The 18,108-nt window shown below is 45.3% G+C and overlaps 1 protein-coding gene across 1 annotated transcript; it reads left to right on the top strand.

Moving 5' to 3' along the window:
• The first annotated feature begins 1,363 nt into the window (after nt 1–1,363).
• On the top strand, nt 1,364–9,874 carry ZNF319 (zinc finger protein 319). The gene is made up of 2 exons (XM_063437402.1): nt 1,364–1,436; nt 7,140–9,874. The coding sequence occupies exon 2, from the start codon at nt 7,330–7,332 to the stop codon at nt 9,016–9,018; it is 1,689 nt and encodes a 562-aa protein (XP_063293472.1). The 5' UTR covers nt 1,364–1,436; nt 7,140–7,329; the 3' UTR covers nt 9,019–9,874.
• The last annotated feature ends 8,234 nt before the right edge of the window (nt 9,875–18,108 follow it).

The following is an 18,108-nucleotide window of genomic DNA, read 5'->3' as shown; positions in this document are numbered from 1 at the left end:
AATACAATACACCCCCCCAAACACACTGCCCCACTACAATACACCCCCTAAACACACTGCCCCACCAAACACACTGCCCCACCAAACACACTGCCCCACCAAACACACTGCCCCCCAAATACAATGCCCCCCAAATACAATACACCCCAAATACAATACACCCCCCAAACACACTGCCCCAATACAATACACCCCCTAAACACACTGCCCCAATACAATACACCCCCTCAAACACACTGCCCCAATACAATACACCCCCCCAAACACACTGCCCCAATACAATACACCCCCCCCCCAAACACACTGCCCCAATACAATACACCCCCCCAAACACACTGCCCCAATACAATACACCCCCCCAAACACACTGCCCCCCAATACAATACACCCCCTAAACACACTGCCCCACCAAACACACTGCCCCCCAAATACAATACACCCCCCAAACACACTGCCCCAATACAATACACCCCCTCAAACACACTGCCCCAATACAATACACCCCCCCAAACACACTGCCCCCCAATACAATACACCCCCCCAAACACACTGCCCCCAATACAATACACCCCCCCAAACACACTGCCCCCCAATACAATACACCCCCCCCTAAACACACTGCCCCCCAATACAATACACCCCCCCCCTAAACACACTGCCCCCCAATACAATACACCCCCCCAAACACACTCCAAAGCCCTGCAGTATCCAGTCTATATCCCTCCATTATCATCATGTTACCCCAGTCTATAGCCCCCCCCCCCCAGTCTATAGCCCCCCAGTCTCCAGTCTCCCCCAGTCTATGGCCCCCCCAGTCTATAGCCCCCCAGTATCCAGTCTCCCCCAGTCTATGGCCCCCCCAGTATCCAGCCCCCCCAGTCTATAGCCCCCCCAGTATCCAGCCCCCCCAGTCTATAGCCCCCCCCCCAGTCTATAGCCCCCCAGTCTCCAGTCTCCCCCAGTCTATGCCCCCCCCAGTCTATAGCCCCCCAGTATCCAGTCTCCCCCAGTCTATGGCCCCCCCAGTCTATAGCCCCCCCAGTATCCAGCCCCCCCAGTCTATAGCCAGTCTATAGCCCCCCCAGTCTATAGCCCCCCCAGTATCCAGCCCCCCCAGTCTATAGCCCCCCCAGTATCCAGCCCCCCCAGTCTATAGCCAGTCTATAGCCCCCCCAGTCTATAGCCCCCCCAGTATCCAGCCCCCCCAGTCTATAGCCCCCCCAGTATCCAGCCCCCCCAGTATCCAGCCCCCCCAGTCTATAGCCCCCCCAGTCTATAGCCCCCCGATCCCCCGGTGTCGGTGTCCCAGTCTCGGCCGGTGTTGCCCCCGGTATCCGGTAGGGGGCAGTTATCCCGGTAGTTGCTCCGCCTTCCGCCGTCAGTCCGCTCCCAGAGCCGGAGCTCCATCCAGCCAGCAGGCCCCGCGGCTCTCACAGGTAACGGGACAGGGGGGGCAGGGGCTGCATGGGCGGCGACACCACTAGGAAAGTCCCCGGCTTCAGGCCTGGCCTACTGCCTGCCCAGAGCTCCATATACAGAGCTCCCATCACAGAGCTCCATATACAGAGCTCCCACCTCCCATCTCAGAGCTCCCATTACAGAGCTCCCATTACAGAGCTCCTATCTCCCATCACAGAGCTCCATATACAGAGCTCCCATCACAGAGCTCCATATACAGAGCTCCCATCACAGAGCTCCATATACAGAGCTCCCATCTCAGAGCTCCCATTACAGAGCTCCCATTACAGAGCTCCTATCTCCCATCACAGAGCTCCCATCTCCCATCACAGAGCTCCCTTCACAGAGCTCCCACCTCCCATCACAGAGCTCCATATACAGAGCTCCCATCTCCCATCACAGAGCTCCCATTACAGAGCTCCCATCTCCCATCACAGAGCTCCATATACAGAGCTCCCACCTCCCATCACAGAGCTCCCATCACAGAGCTCCCATTACAGAGCTCCCATCTCCCATCACAGAGCTCCCATCTCAGAGCTCCCATTACAGAGCTCCTATCTCCCATCACAGAGCTCCATATTACGAGCTCCCTTCACAGAGCTCCCACCTCCCATCACAGAGCTCCATATACAGAGCTCCCAGCTCCCATTACAGAGCTCCATCACAGAGCTCCCATCTCAGAGCTCCCATTACAGAGCTCCCATCTCCCATCACAGAGCTCCCATTACAGAGCTATATCACAGAGCTCCCATCACAGAGCTCCATCACAGAGCTCCCATCACAGAGCTCCTATCTCCCATCACAGAGCTCCATATACAGAGCTCCCTTCACAGAGCTCCCACCTCCCATCACAGAGCTCCCATTACAGAGCTCCCATCTCCCATCACAGAGCTCCATATACAGAGCTCCCATTACAGAGCTCCGTTCCCAGAGCTCCCACCTCCCATCACAGAGCTCCCATTACAGAGCTCCCATCTCCCATCACAGAGCTCCATATACAGAGCTCCCACCTCCCATCACAGAGCTCCCATCTCAGAGCTCCCATTACAGAGCTCCCATCTCCCATTACAGAGCTCCATCATAGAGCTCCCATCACAGAGCTCCCATTACAGAGCTCCTATCTCCCATCACAGAGCTCCATATACAGAGCTCCCTTCACAGAGCTCCCACCTCCCATCACAGAGCTCCCATTACAGAGCTCCCATCTCCCATCACAGAGCTCCATATACAGAGCACCCATCTCCCATCACAGAGCTCCCATTACAGAGCTCCGTTCAGAGCTCCCACCTCCCATCACAGAGCTCCCATTACAGAGCTCCCACCTCCCATCACAGAGCTCCATATACAGAGCTCCCATCTCCCATCACAGAGCTCCCATTACAGAGCTCCCTTCACAGAGCTCCCACCTCCCATCACAGAGCTCCATCACATAGCTCCCATTACAGAGCTCCCATCTCCCATCACAGAGCTCCCATTACAGAGCTCCCACCTCCCATCGCATAGCTCCCATCACAGAGCTCCCACCTCCCATCACAGAGCTCCCTATACAGAGCTCCCACCTCCCTTCACGGAGCTCCATATGCAGAGCTCCCATTACAGAGCTCCCACTTCCCTTCACAGAACTCCCACCTCCCATCACAGAGCTCCATCACAGAGCTCCATATCCAGAGCTCCCACCTCCATTCACAGAGCTCCATCACAGAGCTCCCACCTCCCATCACAGAGCTCCCAGCTCCATCACAGAGCTCCATATCCACACAGCTACCACCTCCCTTCACAGAGCTCCATCACAGAGCTCCCATCTCCCATCACAGAGCTCCATATCCAGAGCTCCCACCTCCCATCACAGAGCTCCCATCTCCCTTCAAACTCCCACCTCCCTTCACAGAGCTCCCATCACAGAACTCCATCACTGAGCTCCATATCCAGAGCTCCCACCTCCCACCACAGAGCTCCATATCCAGAGCTCCATCACAGAACTCACACCTCCCATCACAGAGCTCCATAGCCAGAGCTCCCACCTCCCATCAGAGCACCATATCCAGAGCTCCCACCTCCCATCACAGAGCTCCAAATCCAGATCTCCCACCTCCCTTCACAGAGCTCCCACATCCCATAACAGAGCTCCATCACAGATCACAGAGTTCCCACCTCCCATCACAGAGCTCCATATCCAGAGCTCCCACCTCCCATCACAGAGCTCCAGAGAGCTCCCAGCTCGCATCACAGAGCTCCCATCACCAGCGCCCATAGTATTATCAGTCCCTAACTCACAGCGCTCATAGTATTATCAGTCCGTAACTCATAGTATTATCATTCCATAACTCACTGCGCTCATAGTATTATCAGTCCGTAACTCACAGCGCCCATAGTATTATCAGTCCGTAACTCACAGCGCTCATAGTATTATCAGTCCATAACTCATAGTATTATCAGTCCATAACTCACAGCGCTCATAGTATTATCAGTCCGTAACTCACAGCGCCCATAGTATTATCAGTCCATAACTCACAGCGCCCATAGTATTATCAGTTCGTAACTCATAGTATTATCAGTCCATAACTCACAGCGCTCATAGTATTATCAGTCCGTAACTCATAGTATTATCAGTCCGTAACTCACAGCACCCATAGTATTATCAGTCCGTAACTCATAGTATTATCAGTCCATAACTCACAGCACTCATAGTATTATCAGTCCATAACTCACTGCGCTCATAGTATTATCAGTCCCTAACTCACAGCGCTCATAGTATTATCAGTCCATAACTCACAGCACTCATAGTATTATCAGTCCATAACTCACTGCGCTCATAGTATTATGGGCGCTGTGAGTTATCAGTCCATAACTCCTAGCGCTCATAGTATTATCAGTCCATAACTCACAGCGCCCATAGTATTATCAGCATGTAACTCACAGCACTCGCAGTATTATCAGTCCATAACTCATAGTATTATCAGTCCATAACTCACAGCGCCCATAGTATTCAGTCCGTAACTCATAGTATTATCAGTCCATAACTCACAGCGCCCATAGTATTATCAGTCTGTGACTCACAGCACTCACAGTATTATCAGTCCATAACTCATAGTATTATCAGTCCATAACTCACAGCGCCCATAGTATTATCAGTCTGTAACTCACAGCACTCACAGTATTATCAGTCCATAACTCATAGTATTATCAGTCCATAACTCACAGCGCCCATAGTATTATCAGTCCATAACTCATAGTATTATCAGTCCATAACGCATAGCGCTCATAGTATTATTAGTCCATAACTCACAGCTCTCATGGTATTATCAGTCCATAAATCACAGCGCCGATAGAATTATCAGTCCGTAACTCACAGCGCCCATAGTATTATCAGTCCTTAACTTACAGCACTCATAGTATTATCAGTCCATAACTCATAGTATTATCAGTCCGTAACTCACAGCACCCATAGTATCGTCAGTCCATAACTCACAGCGCCCATAGTATTATCAGTCCGTAACTCACAGCGCCCATAGTATTATCAGTCCGTAACTCACAGCGCCCATAGTATTATCAGTCCGTAACTCACAGTGCCCATAGTATTGTCAGTCCATAACTCCTAGCGCTCATAGTATTATCAGTCCATAACTCATAGTATTATCAGTCTATAACTCACTGTGCCCATAGTATTATCAATCCATAACTCCCAGCACTCATAGTATTATCAGTCCGTAACTCACAGCGCCCATAGTATTATCAGTCCGTAACTCACAGCGCTCATAGTATTATCAGTCCATAACTTATAGTATTATCAGTCCATAACTCACTGCGCTCATAGTATTATCAGTCCGTAATTCACAGCGCCCATAGTATTATCAGTCCATAACTCACAGCGCCCATAGTATTATCAGTCCATAACTCACAGCGCCCATAGTATTATCAGTCCATAACTCACAGCGCCCATAGTATTATCAGTCCATAACTCATAGTATTATCAGTCCATAACTCACAGCTCCCATAGTATTATCAGTCTGTAACTCACAGCGCCCATAGTATTATCAGTCCATAACTCATAGTATTATCAGTCCGTAACTCACAGCGCCCATAGTATTATCAGCCCATAACTCATAGTATTATCAGTCCGTAACTCACAGCGCCCATAGTATTATCAGCCCATAACTCATAGTATTATCAGTCCGTAACTCACAGCGCCCATAGTATTATCAGCCCATAACTCACAGCGCCCATAGTATTATCAGTCCATAACTCACAGCGCCCATAGTATTATCAGTCCATAACTCATAGTATTATCAGTCCATAACTCACAGCTCCCATAGTATTATCAGTCTGTAACTCACAGCGCCCATAGTATTATCAGTCTGTAACTCACAGCGCCCATAGTATTATCAGTCCATAACTCACAGCGCCCATAGTATTATCAGTCCATAACTCACAGCGCCCATAGTATTATCAGTCCATAACTCATAGTATTATCAGTCCATAACTCACAGCTCCCATAGTATTATCAGTCTGTAACTCACAGCGCCCATAGTATTATCAGTCCATAACTCATAGTATTATCAGTCCGTAACTCACAGCGCCCATAGTATTATCAGCCCATAACTCATAGTATTATCAGTCCGTAACTCACAGCGCCCATAGTATTATCAGCCCATAACCCATAGTATTATCAGTCCATAACTCACAGCGCCCATAGTATTATCAGCCCATAACTCACAGCGCCCATAGTATTATCAGCCCATAACTCATAGTATTATCAGTCCATAACTCACAGCGCCCATAGTATTATCAGTCCGTAACTCACAGCGCCCATAGTATTATCAGCCCATAACCCATAGTATTATCAGTCCATAACTCACAGCGCCCATAGTATTATCAGCCCATAACTCACAGCGCCCATAGTATTATCAGCCCATAACCCATAGTATTATCAGTCCATAACTCACAGCGCCCATAGTATTATCAGTCCGTAACTCACAGCGCTCATAGTATTATCAGTCCATAACTCACTGCGCTCATAGTATTATCAGTCCATAACTCACAGCGCCCATAGTATTATCAGTCCGTAACTCACAGCGCCCATAGTATTATCAGCCCATAACTCACAGCGCTCATAGTATTATTTGGTCCATGGCTCAGACGGGCATCATACATGACCCAGTTTATACAGCCTATTTACGTACCATCCATATAATCCGCTTTTGTATTTTTATGGGAATCCTACTGTCTGCATAAACAGCTCACAGTCACAGGGGCGTCCGTCACACATGGGGATGGTGGGTGAGATTTACTCCTTGCCTTCACTTGGCTCCCGCTACCTACATACACTAACAATGGCATTTTAATTTAATTTAAAAGAGCTTGTTTCCCTACTGTTACTACTCAGACCCCATTTATTGTTATTATTTTCGGCATAGTCTCAGAGAGAGACAAGGTGTGTTGGCTGGGTGCCAGGGATCTAACTGCCCCAGCTGGTGCGCTCTGTCTGGTTGTCAGCGGACTGCTAATATCCAAATAAATGGTACATAAATATAGTACAAAAGGAGTGGTTTGTGTTCTGTTATTGGGAAGATGACATGTAATATCCAGTATCCGTGACACCTACCCAAACCTGGCAGGAAGCAGTTGATGTGAAACCATTGCCTGTATTGTGCCTCCATTTTAATCTGTTTGTGTCTCGGCAGGTAACTATGTCGGATCTCCACAGCGTGAATCCCAAGTGTGAAGATGCATAGACTCGTATAACACGGTTTTACTCTCCATGAAGATTTCGCCATCAAGGCTCAGTTTCTTTGTTTTCTCTGACCCTTGCACACCCTGGAATCCTGAAGCCCTACAATTTCAGAGCTGGTTTCTTCCTCCCCCCCCCCCAGCATGTCAGAGGGCTGGCCACAAGCACAGGTGCCCCCTCCCTCACTGCAGCCCCCACAGCAGCAACCAGCTCAGCACCCAGGGACCATTACGCTGGGAGAACATCCTATCACCACTACGGGAGCTACAGAAAATTCCCTGGGATGTGCCGTGTACGGAATCCTCCTGCAGCCAGACCTTGGGGTGCAGAACCCTCCCTTGCCGCCAAGTGAGCCCATACACAAGTGTGGACTATGTGGGCAGGATCTCTCCCACCTGTCCAATCCGCAGGATCATCAGTGTATGCCCCCTGCAAACCAGGACCGCTCTTTCCAGTGCACACAGTGTCTAAAGATTTTCCATCAAGCCACAGACCTCCTTGAACACCAGTGCACACAAGTGGAGCAGAAGCCCTTTGTGTGTGGTGTCTGCAAAATGGGATTCTCGCTTCTCACCTCCCTTGCTCAACATCATAATGTCCATAGCGGCAGCTCCCTCAAATGCTCAATCTGTGAAAAGACCTATAAAGCGTCTGATGTGGAGCGTGCCCCGGTGCCTGCTGCTCCTCCTCTTACACAAGAGACTCATGAGAAGCCTTTCAGCTGCACTCTCTGCCAGAAACCATTCAAGCACCTCTCGGAGCTGTCTCGGCACGAGCGCATACACACTGGAGAGAAACCCTATAAGTGCACTCTGTGCGATAAGAGCTTCAGCCAGTCTTCTCACCTTGTCCACCACAAACGCACACACAGCTCTGAGCGGCCTTATAAGTGCACTGTCTGCGAGAAAAGCTTTAAGCATCGTTCACACCTACTGCGCCACATGTACGCTCATGCTGGTGAGCAATTGTTTCAATGCCAGACGTGTCAGCTGCGATTTAAGGAGTCCTCACAGCTCATGCAGCACCCCTGCACGCCGGCAGGAGAGAGACCATTCCGGTGCACTGCGTGCCAGAAGACATTCCGTAGGCCCTCAGACCTGAGACAGCATGAGCGAACACACAGTGAAGAGCGGCCCTTCCACTGTGACCTGTGTCAGATGAGTTTCAAGCAGCAGTATGCGCTCATGAGACATCGGCGCACACACAGAGCAGAGGAGACAGCCAAATGTACCCTGTGTGAGAAGGGCATAGTGCAGCCGGCACAGATCCTCTTCCACCAGCACAGTGCTGAGAGCATTTTCAAATGTAACGCCTGCCAACATGGCTTCAGCCAGTCCCAGGAGCTACTAAGGCACAAGTGTGGACAAAGTAGCTCCGAGCGGCCCTTCCAGTGCAATATTTGTCACAAGGCCTACAAGCGCTCCTCGGCCCTGCAGAAACACCAGGCCACACACTGCACAGAGAAGCCGCTGAGATGCACTGCTTGTGAGCACCGTTTCTTCTCGTCCTCTGAGTTCGTGCAGCACCGCTGTGATCCAGCCAGGGAGAAACCACTTAAGTGCTCGGACTGTGAGAAACGTTTTAAGTATGCTTCAGACCTGCAGCGGCACCGCCGGGTACATACTGGTGAGAAGCCATACAAGTGTTTGTCATGTGACAAGAGCTTCAAGCAACGTGAACATCTCAACAAGCATCAGAGTGTGCACAACCGCGAACAGCAGTACAAGTGTCTATGGTGCGGGGAGAGATTCCATGAACTGAACCTACTGCAGGAGCACAGTGCACAACACACGGCAGATGGCAGCTATCAGGTGGCAGCTTGTATGTCGTAACGTGGTGTGGCATGAACTTACCAAGGTTACTCGCAGACACTGATCCCGGACTCTCAACAGATGTGATAATCTCTCTTGTATAGTTTTATATTTCAGAAAGACTAATGGATCAGGTAAATCCCACATCCACACATAGCATATTTGTTTCTGTTGGTTTCTGGTGGGCTTCTGGGCAATGCTTTCAAAGGATACACTCCCAGCACTCCCAACCTAGTGACCTGGTGTAGAAAAGATTCATGGTATGCTATCCTCACTATTAACCGCTGTGTGAAGCTTACGTGAATCCGTAACGCGTAGCGGACACAGGAAGAGACTTGTGTTCTTTGGTATCTGGAAGTGGACACAAAGTGTGGGAGTCCCTGGATCCTCTTCTACATTCAGGGGATATAAGTCTCTATGAACAGAGAACTACTCCAATCCATGTGAAATGTAAAATCTCTGCAGATTACAGCTATGTTTGTCCCTTTAAGGGGCAATCTGTTCTGTAGTTGCCCCTGGATTATGCTGGGTATTTGTGTCCACATAGGCTGCTCTTGGGACCGTTCTATCATTTCCATTATATCACTTCCCACAGATCTATTACTGTGTAATAAACAGGGCATACAAACCACATGGCTTTGCACATCTGTACAGAAACGTCTCGTCAGCAAGCTTGTTTATTACAAAGTAATGTTCACTGTCCACCACCCCAATCTGCACCTTGGCTCAGCTGTCACCGCATTCCATGGGGAAGTACTGCTGTGTGGGCGGTGGGGGAACAGATGGTATAATTTTATGATCTGCATTAAAGGGGCACTGTGAGTACCATAACCACTACATGTCATTTCTGCTCAAAGGTCCATGGTTAATATGTTATTTATTATTATGATATTTATATAGTGCCGTCAAATTCCGCAGCGCTTTACAATGGGTGGACGAACAGACATGTAGTTGTAACCAGACAAGTTGGACACACAGGAACAGAGGGGTTGAGGGCCCTGCTCAATGAGCTTACATGCTAGAGGGAGTGGGGTAGAATGACACAAAAGGTAAGGATAGTATTAGACTAGTGACAGTTGCAGAAGAGGAATCAGTTGGGAGCTATTAACAGTTTAATTGATACGCTTTTATGAAGAAGTGGGTTTTTAATGATTTTTTGAACGAGTGGAGACTGGGTGAGCATCTAACGGAGGAGGAAAGCGAGCATCAGAGGTGGTAGTACGGACAGAAGATAGACGTAAGTCTTCAGCAGATCGTAAGGGCCTAGACGGGACATACTTGTGTATAAGGGAGGATAGATAGGTGGGAGCAGCATTATGTAGAGATTTGAAAGCAAGAACCAGAATTTTAAATTGAGCTCTATATTTAATAGGAAGCCAATGTAGGGGCTGACAGAAGGGTAAGGCGTGGGAGGTGTGGGCGGACAGGAAGATGAACCTCGCCGCCGCATTCATTATGGACTGTAACGGCGCAAGTTGGGAGCACGTAAGACCACTGAGAAGCGGATTACAGTAGTCAAGGCGAGAAAGGACAGTGGAATGGACCAACACCTTAGTCGGATCTGGCGTTAAGTAGGGGCGGATGCGCGCAATGTTTTTGAGATGGAAATGACAGGATTTGGCGAACATGAGGCTTGAAGGAGAGGTCAGAGTCAAAGAGAACACCTAGGCAGCGAGCCTGCGTGGTGGAGCTGATGGTAGCACCGTTGACTTGGAGGGAGACAGACACAGGAGTAACAACACTTGAGGGAGGAAAGACCAGAATTTCAGTTTTGGTTAAGTTTAGTTTAAGGAAGTGGGCAGCCGTCCAGTTAGAAACAGCAGAGAGGCAGTCAGGGACACTAGTCAAGAGGGACGGGGAGAGATCAGGAGAGGACAGGTAGATTTGCGTGTCATCTGCAAAGAAAGGATATTGGAAGGAGCTAATGAGTTTACCAAGGGATGCAGTATAGATGGAGAACAGTAGGGGACCAAGGACTGAACCTTGGGGGACACCAACAGAGAGGAGTTGGGGAGAAGAAGCAGAGCCAGAGAAAGAAACACTGAAAGAGCGCTGGGAGAGGTAGGAGGAGCACCAGGAGAGAGCAATATCTTGTAGACCGATATTGCGGAGGATGAGAAGAAGCTGTTGATGATCAACAGTGTCAAAAGCCGCAGACAGGTCAAGGAGAATTAGGATAGAGTAGTGACCAACGAGATTTTGCAGCGAGTAGATCATTGGATACTTTGGTCAGTGCCGTTTCCACAGAGTGCTTAGCGCAGAAACCAGACTGAAGCGGGTCTAGCAGCGAGTTGGACTCGAGGAAGTCTGTCAATCTCGCATACACAATTCTTTCAATTTATTACTGCATTACATGACCGGCAGCTGAGGGTCAGGCTGTAGAAACCGAAGAGGTTCAAAAAGGCTTGCTCCAAACGGAGGGGACACTTAATGACACAACAATGAGCTGCAATGCTACAACAAGCTGTAGTATTTTAACCCCTTAGTGACCAGACTGTTTTTACATTTCTGCGGTGTTAGTGTTTAGCTGTAATTTTCCTCTTACTCATTTATTGTACCCACACATATTATATACTGTTTTTCTCGCCATTAAATGGTCTTTCTAGATATACCACTATTTTCATCATATCATATAATTTACTATAAAAACTTTTTATAAAATATGATGAAAAAATTTAAAAAAACAAATTACACTTTTTCTAACTTTGACCCCCTAAATCTGTTACGCCTCTACAACCGCCAAAAAACACCCGTGCTAAATAGTTTCTAAACTTTGTCCTGAGTTTAGATATACCCAATGTTAACATGTTTTTTTGTGTGCAAGTTATAGGGCTATAAGTACAAGTAGCACTTTGCTATTTCCAAACCAATTTTTTCCCTTCACAATTAACACAAGTTACATTGTAACACTGATATCTGTCAGGAATCCCTGAATAACCCTTCACATGCATATATATATATTTTTAAAGAAGACAAGCTAAGGTATTACACTTGGGGTATTTTGATTCTTTTCATGCAGCCATTTTACCACCAATCTATACCAAATTAAACAAATAATAATAATAATTGGTGATTTTTTTTTGACACACATAGCAATTTAAGAATACATGTACTGAGAACTTTAACCCCTTAAGGACCACACTTCTGGAATAAAAGGGAATCATGACATGTCACACATGTCATGTGTCCTTAAGGGGTTAAGGATTACTGCCAAAGAACACCCCAATATGTGTTCAGTAACATCTCCTGAGTCCAGGGATACCACCCATGTATAGGTGTATCAGGTTCTCTGGGGGCTAAAAGACCTTATTTGGAGGGTGCGCATTCCAATTTCCCAACTTGGAATTTTCACTGCTGGTCATCATGCACCCATGTCCTATTTGGGACATTTTTGAAGCCGGCCAATGTAATTTACCCATCAAACCATATTTTTTTTAAGACACCCTAGGGTATTTGAAATGGTGGTATTTTAACACTTTCCATGCACTAATTCTACCACCAGTCTCTGTCAAACTTTTAGGGAGTAATTTTTTTTTATTTTTCTTTCACATTGTACTAGGCGTGGATTTTTAGTTCCGTTTATGTGTTACTGACAAAGAGCACCCCAATATGTGTTCAGCAACATCTCCCGAGTATAACAGTACCCCCAATGTACAGGTTTTATGGGTTTTTGCAAACGTACAGGGGTCACATGTAGGGCTTTTCCACGTTTGCACATTGAAATTTGCTAGATTGGTTTGCTGGGCCTATGTTGCCTTTGAGACCGTATAGCAGCCCAGGAATGAAAATTAACCCCATCATGGCATACCATTTGTAAAAGTAGACAACCCACTGTATTCAAAATGGGGTATGTCCAGTCTTTTGTAGTAGCCACTTAGCCACAAACGCTTGCCAAAGTTAGCATTCATATTTGTGTTTTGCATTTTTTACACAAAAACGGCACTTTTACTGGTGATTTCAACGTTGTGGTACGTGTTACTGTTTTAAACACTCATATTTGTGTTCAGCAAAGGCTCCCGAGTATAACAATACCCCCCATGTACAGGTTTTATGTTGTTTTGAAAAGGTACAGGGTCAATATAGGGCTTGCCCAATCTAGTTTGCCAGATTGGTTTGCTGGGTCTCTGTTGCCTTTTGAGACCATATGGTAGCTCAGAAGTGTGAATTAACCCCGTCATTGCATACCATTTTCAAATATAGACTACCCAGGGTATTCAAAATGGGGAATTTCCAGTCTTTTGTAGTAGCCACTTAGTCACAAACGCTGGCCAAAATTAGTGTTTTTAGCATTTTTTTTTTTTTTAACAAAACTGCACTTTTACTGGTGATTTCATAGTCGTGATAAGTTTTACTTTTTAAAACACTCATATTTGTGTTCAGTGAAGGCTCCAGAGTATAACAATACCCCCCATGTGAAGGTTTTATGGTGTTTTGTAAAGTTACGGGGTTTAATATAGGGCAACTAAATTCTCTGGACTGTCTGCCTGGGTTGTCAGGCAGGTCCCTCAAATTATAATTAATAAAATTAATGATGTAGTTAATAGTAAAATATATATGTAGAACGTGTGTATATATAAAAATATATTCTAAAATAATTAAAGCATTAATTAAAGGGATATGTATTTATAACGTACGTGCACGGTCCTTAATGACCGTTTTTTATCGGACGTACCTAGTACGTCCGCGGTCGGTGAGGGGATATGTATTTATAATGTCATTCTAAATGTATTTTGATTTAAACATATATGTATATTAATATATCATTAATTATTGATTATTTTTATTATATATTTATATATAGAAATAATAAACATTATTCTAAAAGTGTATTTTAATATATATATATAATTATAAAAATTAATATTAAAATACACTTTTAATAATGATTCATGTAGGTGTATGTGTATATAAAAGTACTTAGATCATATATATAATATTTTTCCTTTTTTATATATAAATATATATGATCTAAGTACTTTTATTTACTTTTTTAAACCTGTAAAAAACTTTGTAAAAAACTTTTTTGAAGGCATTAGGGAGACTGCGTGAGAGTTTAGGGAGGCCCTGCATAAGCCATCTATTGCGGCCATGTGATCGTTAGGATTCCATGATCACATGGCCGGGGGGGCCGGATCGGGCAGTAGGGGTCTGCCTGAGCTCCCAGACACACCCCAAGATAGCGATCGCCAGCAATCAGGTAAGTGGCGATTTACTATAGGACGTACCAGGTACGTCCGAGGTCATTAACGACCATGTGTTGTCGGACCAGGAAGGGGTTAAAGTGACGCTCATTTTTCAGTTTTTGAAGGGACACCTTCCTATTGTTAGGAATACAAAGATGAAGTGTCCTTCTGCCCCTTTTTAACCCTTTGGTTCCGCTCCCTTCCATGATAGGGTTAAAAAAAACAACGTTTCAGTCACCTGATCCTCCTCCATCAATGTCCGTCATTGTGGGGGACCTAATGCACATGCATTGAATCAATGGTTTCCTATGGGGTTTTGCTTGACGTCTTCATGCAAAGAGTGAGGACGTTTAGCATCAATTGCAGGAATGTCTGGTAGACAGCCATTAACACAGCAATGTAAACAAGGAACAGAGACACTGGACCCAGTCCACTTCAATGACATGAACTGTTCTGGCTGCCTATAGTGTCCCTTTAATGCTGGCATGTCCAACCCACTGCCTGGAACTGCTTGTAATGCGGCCCAGTTGCCGTGCAGGCTGCCAGGTGACGAGGGAGGCACGGAGCCCATTACTTACTGTGCTCAAATGGTTGGACACCCATGGTTTAATGCATTATCAGACAATGTATTAAATATATGAAGGAAAAAAACACTTGAAGAGACATTGTAACCACCAGAACCACTGCAGCCTAATGTAATAGTTCAGGTACAAATAAACTGTCTGCAGTCTCTTTTCTGAGAAAAGACTGTGTTTACATTGAGCTCTAGCGTCTGTCACCCAGACAAGCAGACACATGACAGATACTACAGATGCTTCCTATAGTCCTGTAGTCTTTGTAGAAATGGCGTTCGGCATTTTGGTGCCCTGCTTGAGCCAAATGCTCCTCTGCATTGAGTTAATATCTCTATGAGGAGATGCTGACTAGAGCAGTGATTCTCATGCATTTGAGGTAGCCCCCCAATTATTCTCTTTGGGGAATCACTCGATTGGCTACCATCATGGTCACTGATCTCAGTCAGGCGTGACCGGTGCTGTGTTGGCTAAAAGGGAAGACAATTATTTTTAAGCTTTTCAGGGTCCCCAGAAAACAAAACTTAAATCAGAAAACCATCACATTACAAACAGGTTTGTATTTGTATCTGTTGTGGAGCTCCAGTACTCCGACCGAGAACCTCCGCCAAGTCTGCTTCCTCGTAGCTATCAGGGACCCTGGAGCACCTTAGAACCAGTTGCCACGGCTTGACTGGGATCAGAGGGCCTTTTCCACACTGGACCAAACACCAGACGACACTTGGTGAAGGTTAAACAGCAACTAACTTTAATAGACATAGCCACATATTTAAACCCCCAACAGCCTCATTTACATACAATAGGGTACCTAAAGCACAATAGTACAAGGAAGAGTGGGGTCAGACAATAGCAATGGCGGATTCAGAGTGAGGAGGGACAAAGCAGACAGTTTAAACAGGTCTGGCAGTGTCCTTGGGGCAAAGTCCTGCTGGGGAAACAATAGGACAGGAAAAAGGGGTAGAGGCACAGACAAGCAATACATTCAACATACCCTGCACCAATAATGGGCACAGGGAGACCAAAATACAAAAGGGAATCTGGGGACCCACACATAGTGTCTGTCTTCCATCCCCAGTGACGGTGACTAGTGTCACAGTATTGTTAGAGTGAACCTTTAAAGAACGACAGACAAAGAAGACGCCTTAATAGTTTCTCTCTCTCCCGCCCAACCAGGAAGATGCCCTGAAAGTCTGATCTCATAAACCTCCGACAGTCCCATCCGTCACATTTCACCAAACCAATAATTTACCCGGTATCCCCCCAAAAAGCCCTACTGAAAATAAGCCCTAGTTGCTAGTAAGCTAATCTATGTTTGGGGAAGTTTCCCTGAACATAGATTTGCAGGATTCCATGCCTTAGTGAACTGGTCTATGTTTGGCAGAATTCCCCCGAACGTAGACCTGCTTTCTAGCATATGCTTACTGTATAATAGGCCCTAGTGTGCTTTTTGGTCTTATTTTGGGGGAAAGACAGTAGACTTGGTACTTACACTGTCTCTTTAAGATCCCAGACACTAACCAGTAAATGAAAAAAAAATAATCTTTGAACACTCACTCGATGAAGACACTAGACAGATTATTTTCTAACATGAGAATTCAAATTTGGGGCCTAAATGGCCGAATTGGAAACATTCTCTGACAGACCCAGAATGCTGAGTAACAGGATGTTCCCAGAAAAATGCAGGCTGAGGATTATGGGAAATGTAGTTGAGCAGTTCTCAGTCCATGTGTGGAATGACGTGTTTAACCCTTTAAGACCGGAGGGCATACTATTACGCCCTATTTTAAGCGGCTCTAAACGCCGCCGGGCGTAATAGTACGCCCTCCATTTTTGTTTTTTTTAAACTTACCCGGTCGCCGGCGATCCCACGCCGACAAGCGCGGTTGGGGGGACTCCCAGGGAGCCCCCCAGCGGCAGATCTTCCTTCCTGGGGGTCCCCTGGCCATGTGAGAGTGAGGTCCTTGCGAGGACCTCACAATCACATGGCGGGTTAGCTGGCTCAGGCATTGCCAACAGGGGGACTAACTGTAATGACAGGTAGTGCCCCCTGCTGGCTGGAAATAAAATAAAATTAATTAAAATAAGTGTAAAATAAATAAATAATATACTTAGATCATATATATATATATATATATATATATGATCTAAGTATTTATATACACATATACATACACACACACACACATACACTGTCTAGGTGTATTTTACTATTAATATATAATTATATATATATTAATATCAAATTACACGTAGACTAATACTGCTTAAATATATAGATATATTTATGGTTATATATATATTTATATATATAATATAAAAAAATATGTAAATACGTTAAAAAATGAAATTAAAAAAATTAAAAATAAATAATTACAAAATATATAGATGTGTTTTTTCGTTCTAACTGTATTGTGATATTAATATATATATATTTATATCAAAATACACGTAGAACGAAATAATATATATATCTATATACATAAATATATACGTATATATCACTATATATATACCTATATATAAATAAAAATATTTAAAAAAATTATATATGTATTAAGGCCGTTTGGCCTGTATTTGTGGGAGGGGCTTAAATTAATTCACTCCCCTATATAAGGGACACCACTTACCTGACTCATATCGCTTGAGGTCAGCATCAGAATGACCCTCCCACCCACTCCTCATTTCAACACTTTATCTTTTCTTTCCATTTACTTTACTTTCGTACTCCTTGGTGGGCCCTCTTTATTTACAGGCCTACCGTATCGTCGGTCTCGGCACACCACAACCGACTTGCTCCCTTTATACTATCCTACGCTTATGCTGGATCCTTACTCCATATACGGCTATTTGCCCGTTACACAAATATAAATATACATATATATATATATATATATATATATATATATATATATATATATATATATATACATATGTTAATTCTACACATATATTTATGTAATATTTTTACATAATTAGGTATCTTAATTAATTACAATTAGCGGGACCTGCCTGACAACCCATGCCGAAAGTATAGGGAATTTAATTTGCTAGCACTATATTTAACCCTGTAACTTTCCAAGACACCATAAAACCTGTACATGGGGGGTACTGTTTTACTCGGGAGACTTCGCTGAACACAAATATTAGTGTTTCAAAACAGTAAAATGTATTACAACGATGATATCGCCAGTAAAAGTGACTTTTTTTTGCATTTTTCACGCACAAACAGCACTTACACGGACGATATTATTGCTGCGATACTTTTTACGGTTTTGAAACACAAATATTTGTTTTCAGCGAAGTCTCCCGAGTACAACAGTACCCCTCATGTACAGGTTTTATGGTGTTTTCAAAAG

This window comes from Pelobates fuscus, chromosome 12 (assembly GCF_036172605.1).
Source record: "Pelobates fuscus isolate aPelFus1 chromosome 12, aPelFus1.pri, whole genome shotgun sequence".
In the NCBI taxonomy this organism is placed as follows: Eukaryota; Metazoa; Chordata; class Amphibia; order Anura; family Pelobatidae; genus Pelobates; species Pelobates fuscus.
The sequence above is the reverse complement of the archived record's forward strand: the minus strand, read 5'-3'. Positions and strand labels throughout refer to the sequence as shown.

Bases quoted from the DNA above. Each gene is read 5' to 3' on its own strand.
- ZNF319 (XM_063437402.1), top strand. From the start codon at position 7,330: ATGTCAGAGGGCTGGCCACAAGCACAGGTGCCCCCTCCCTCACTGCAG.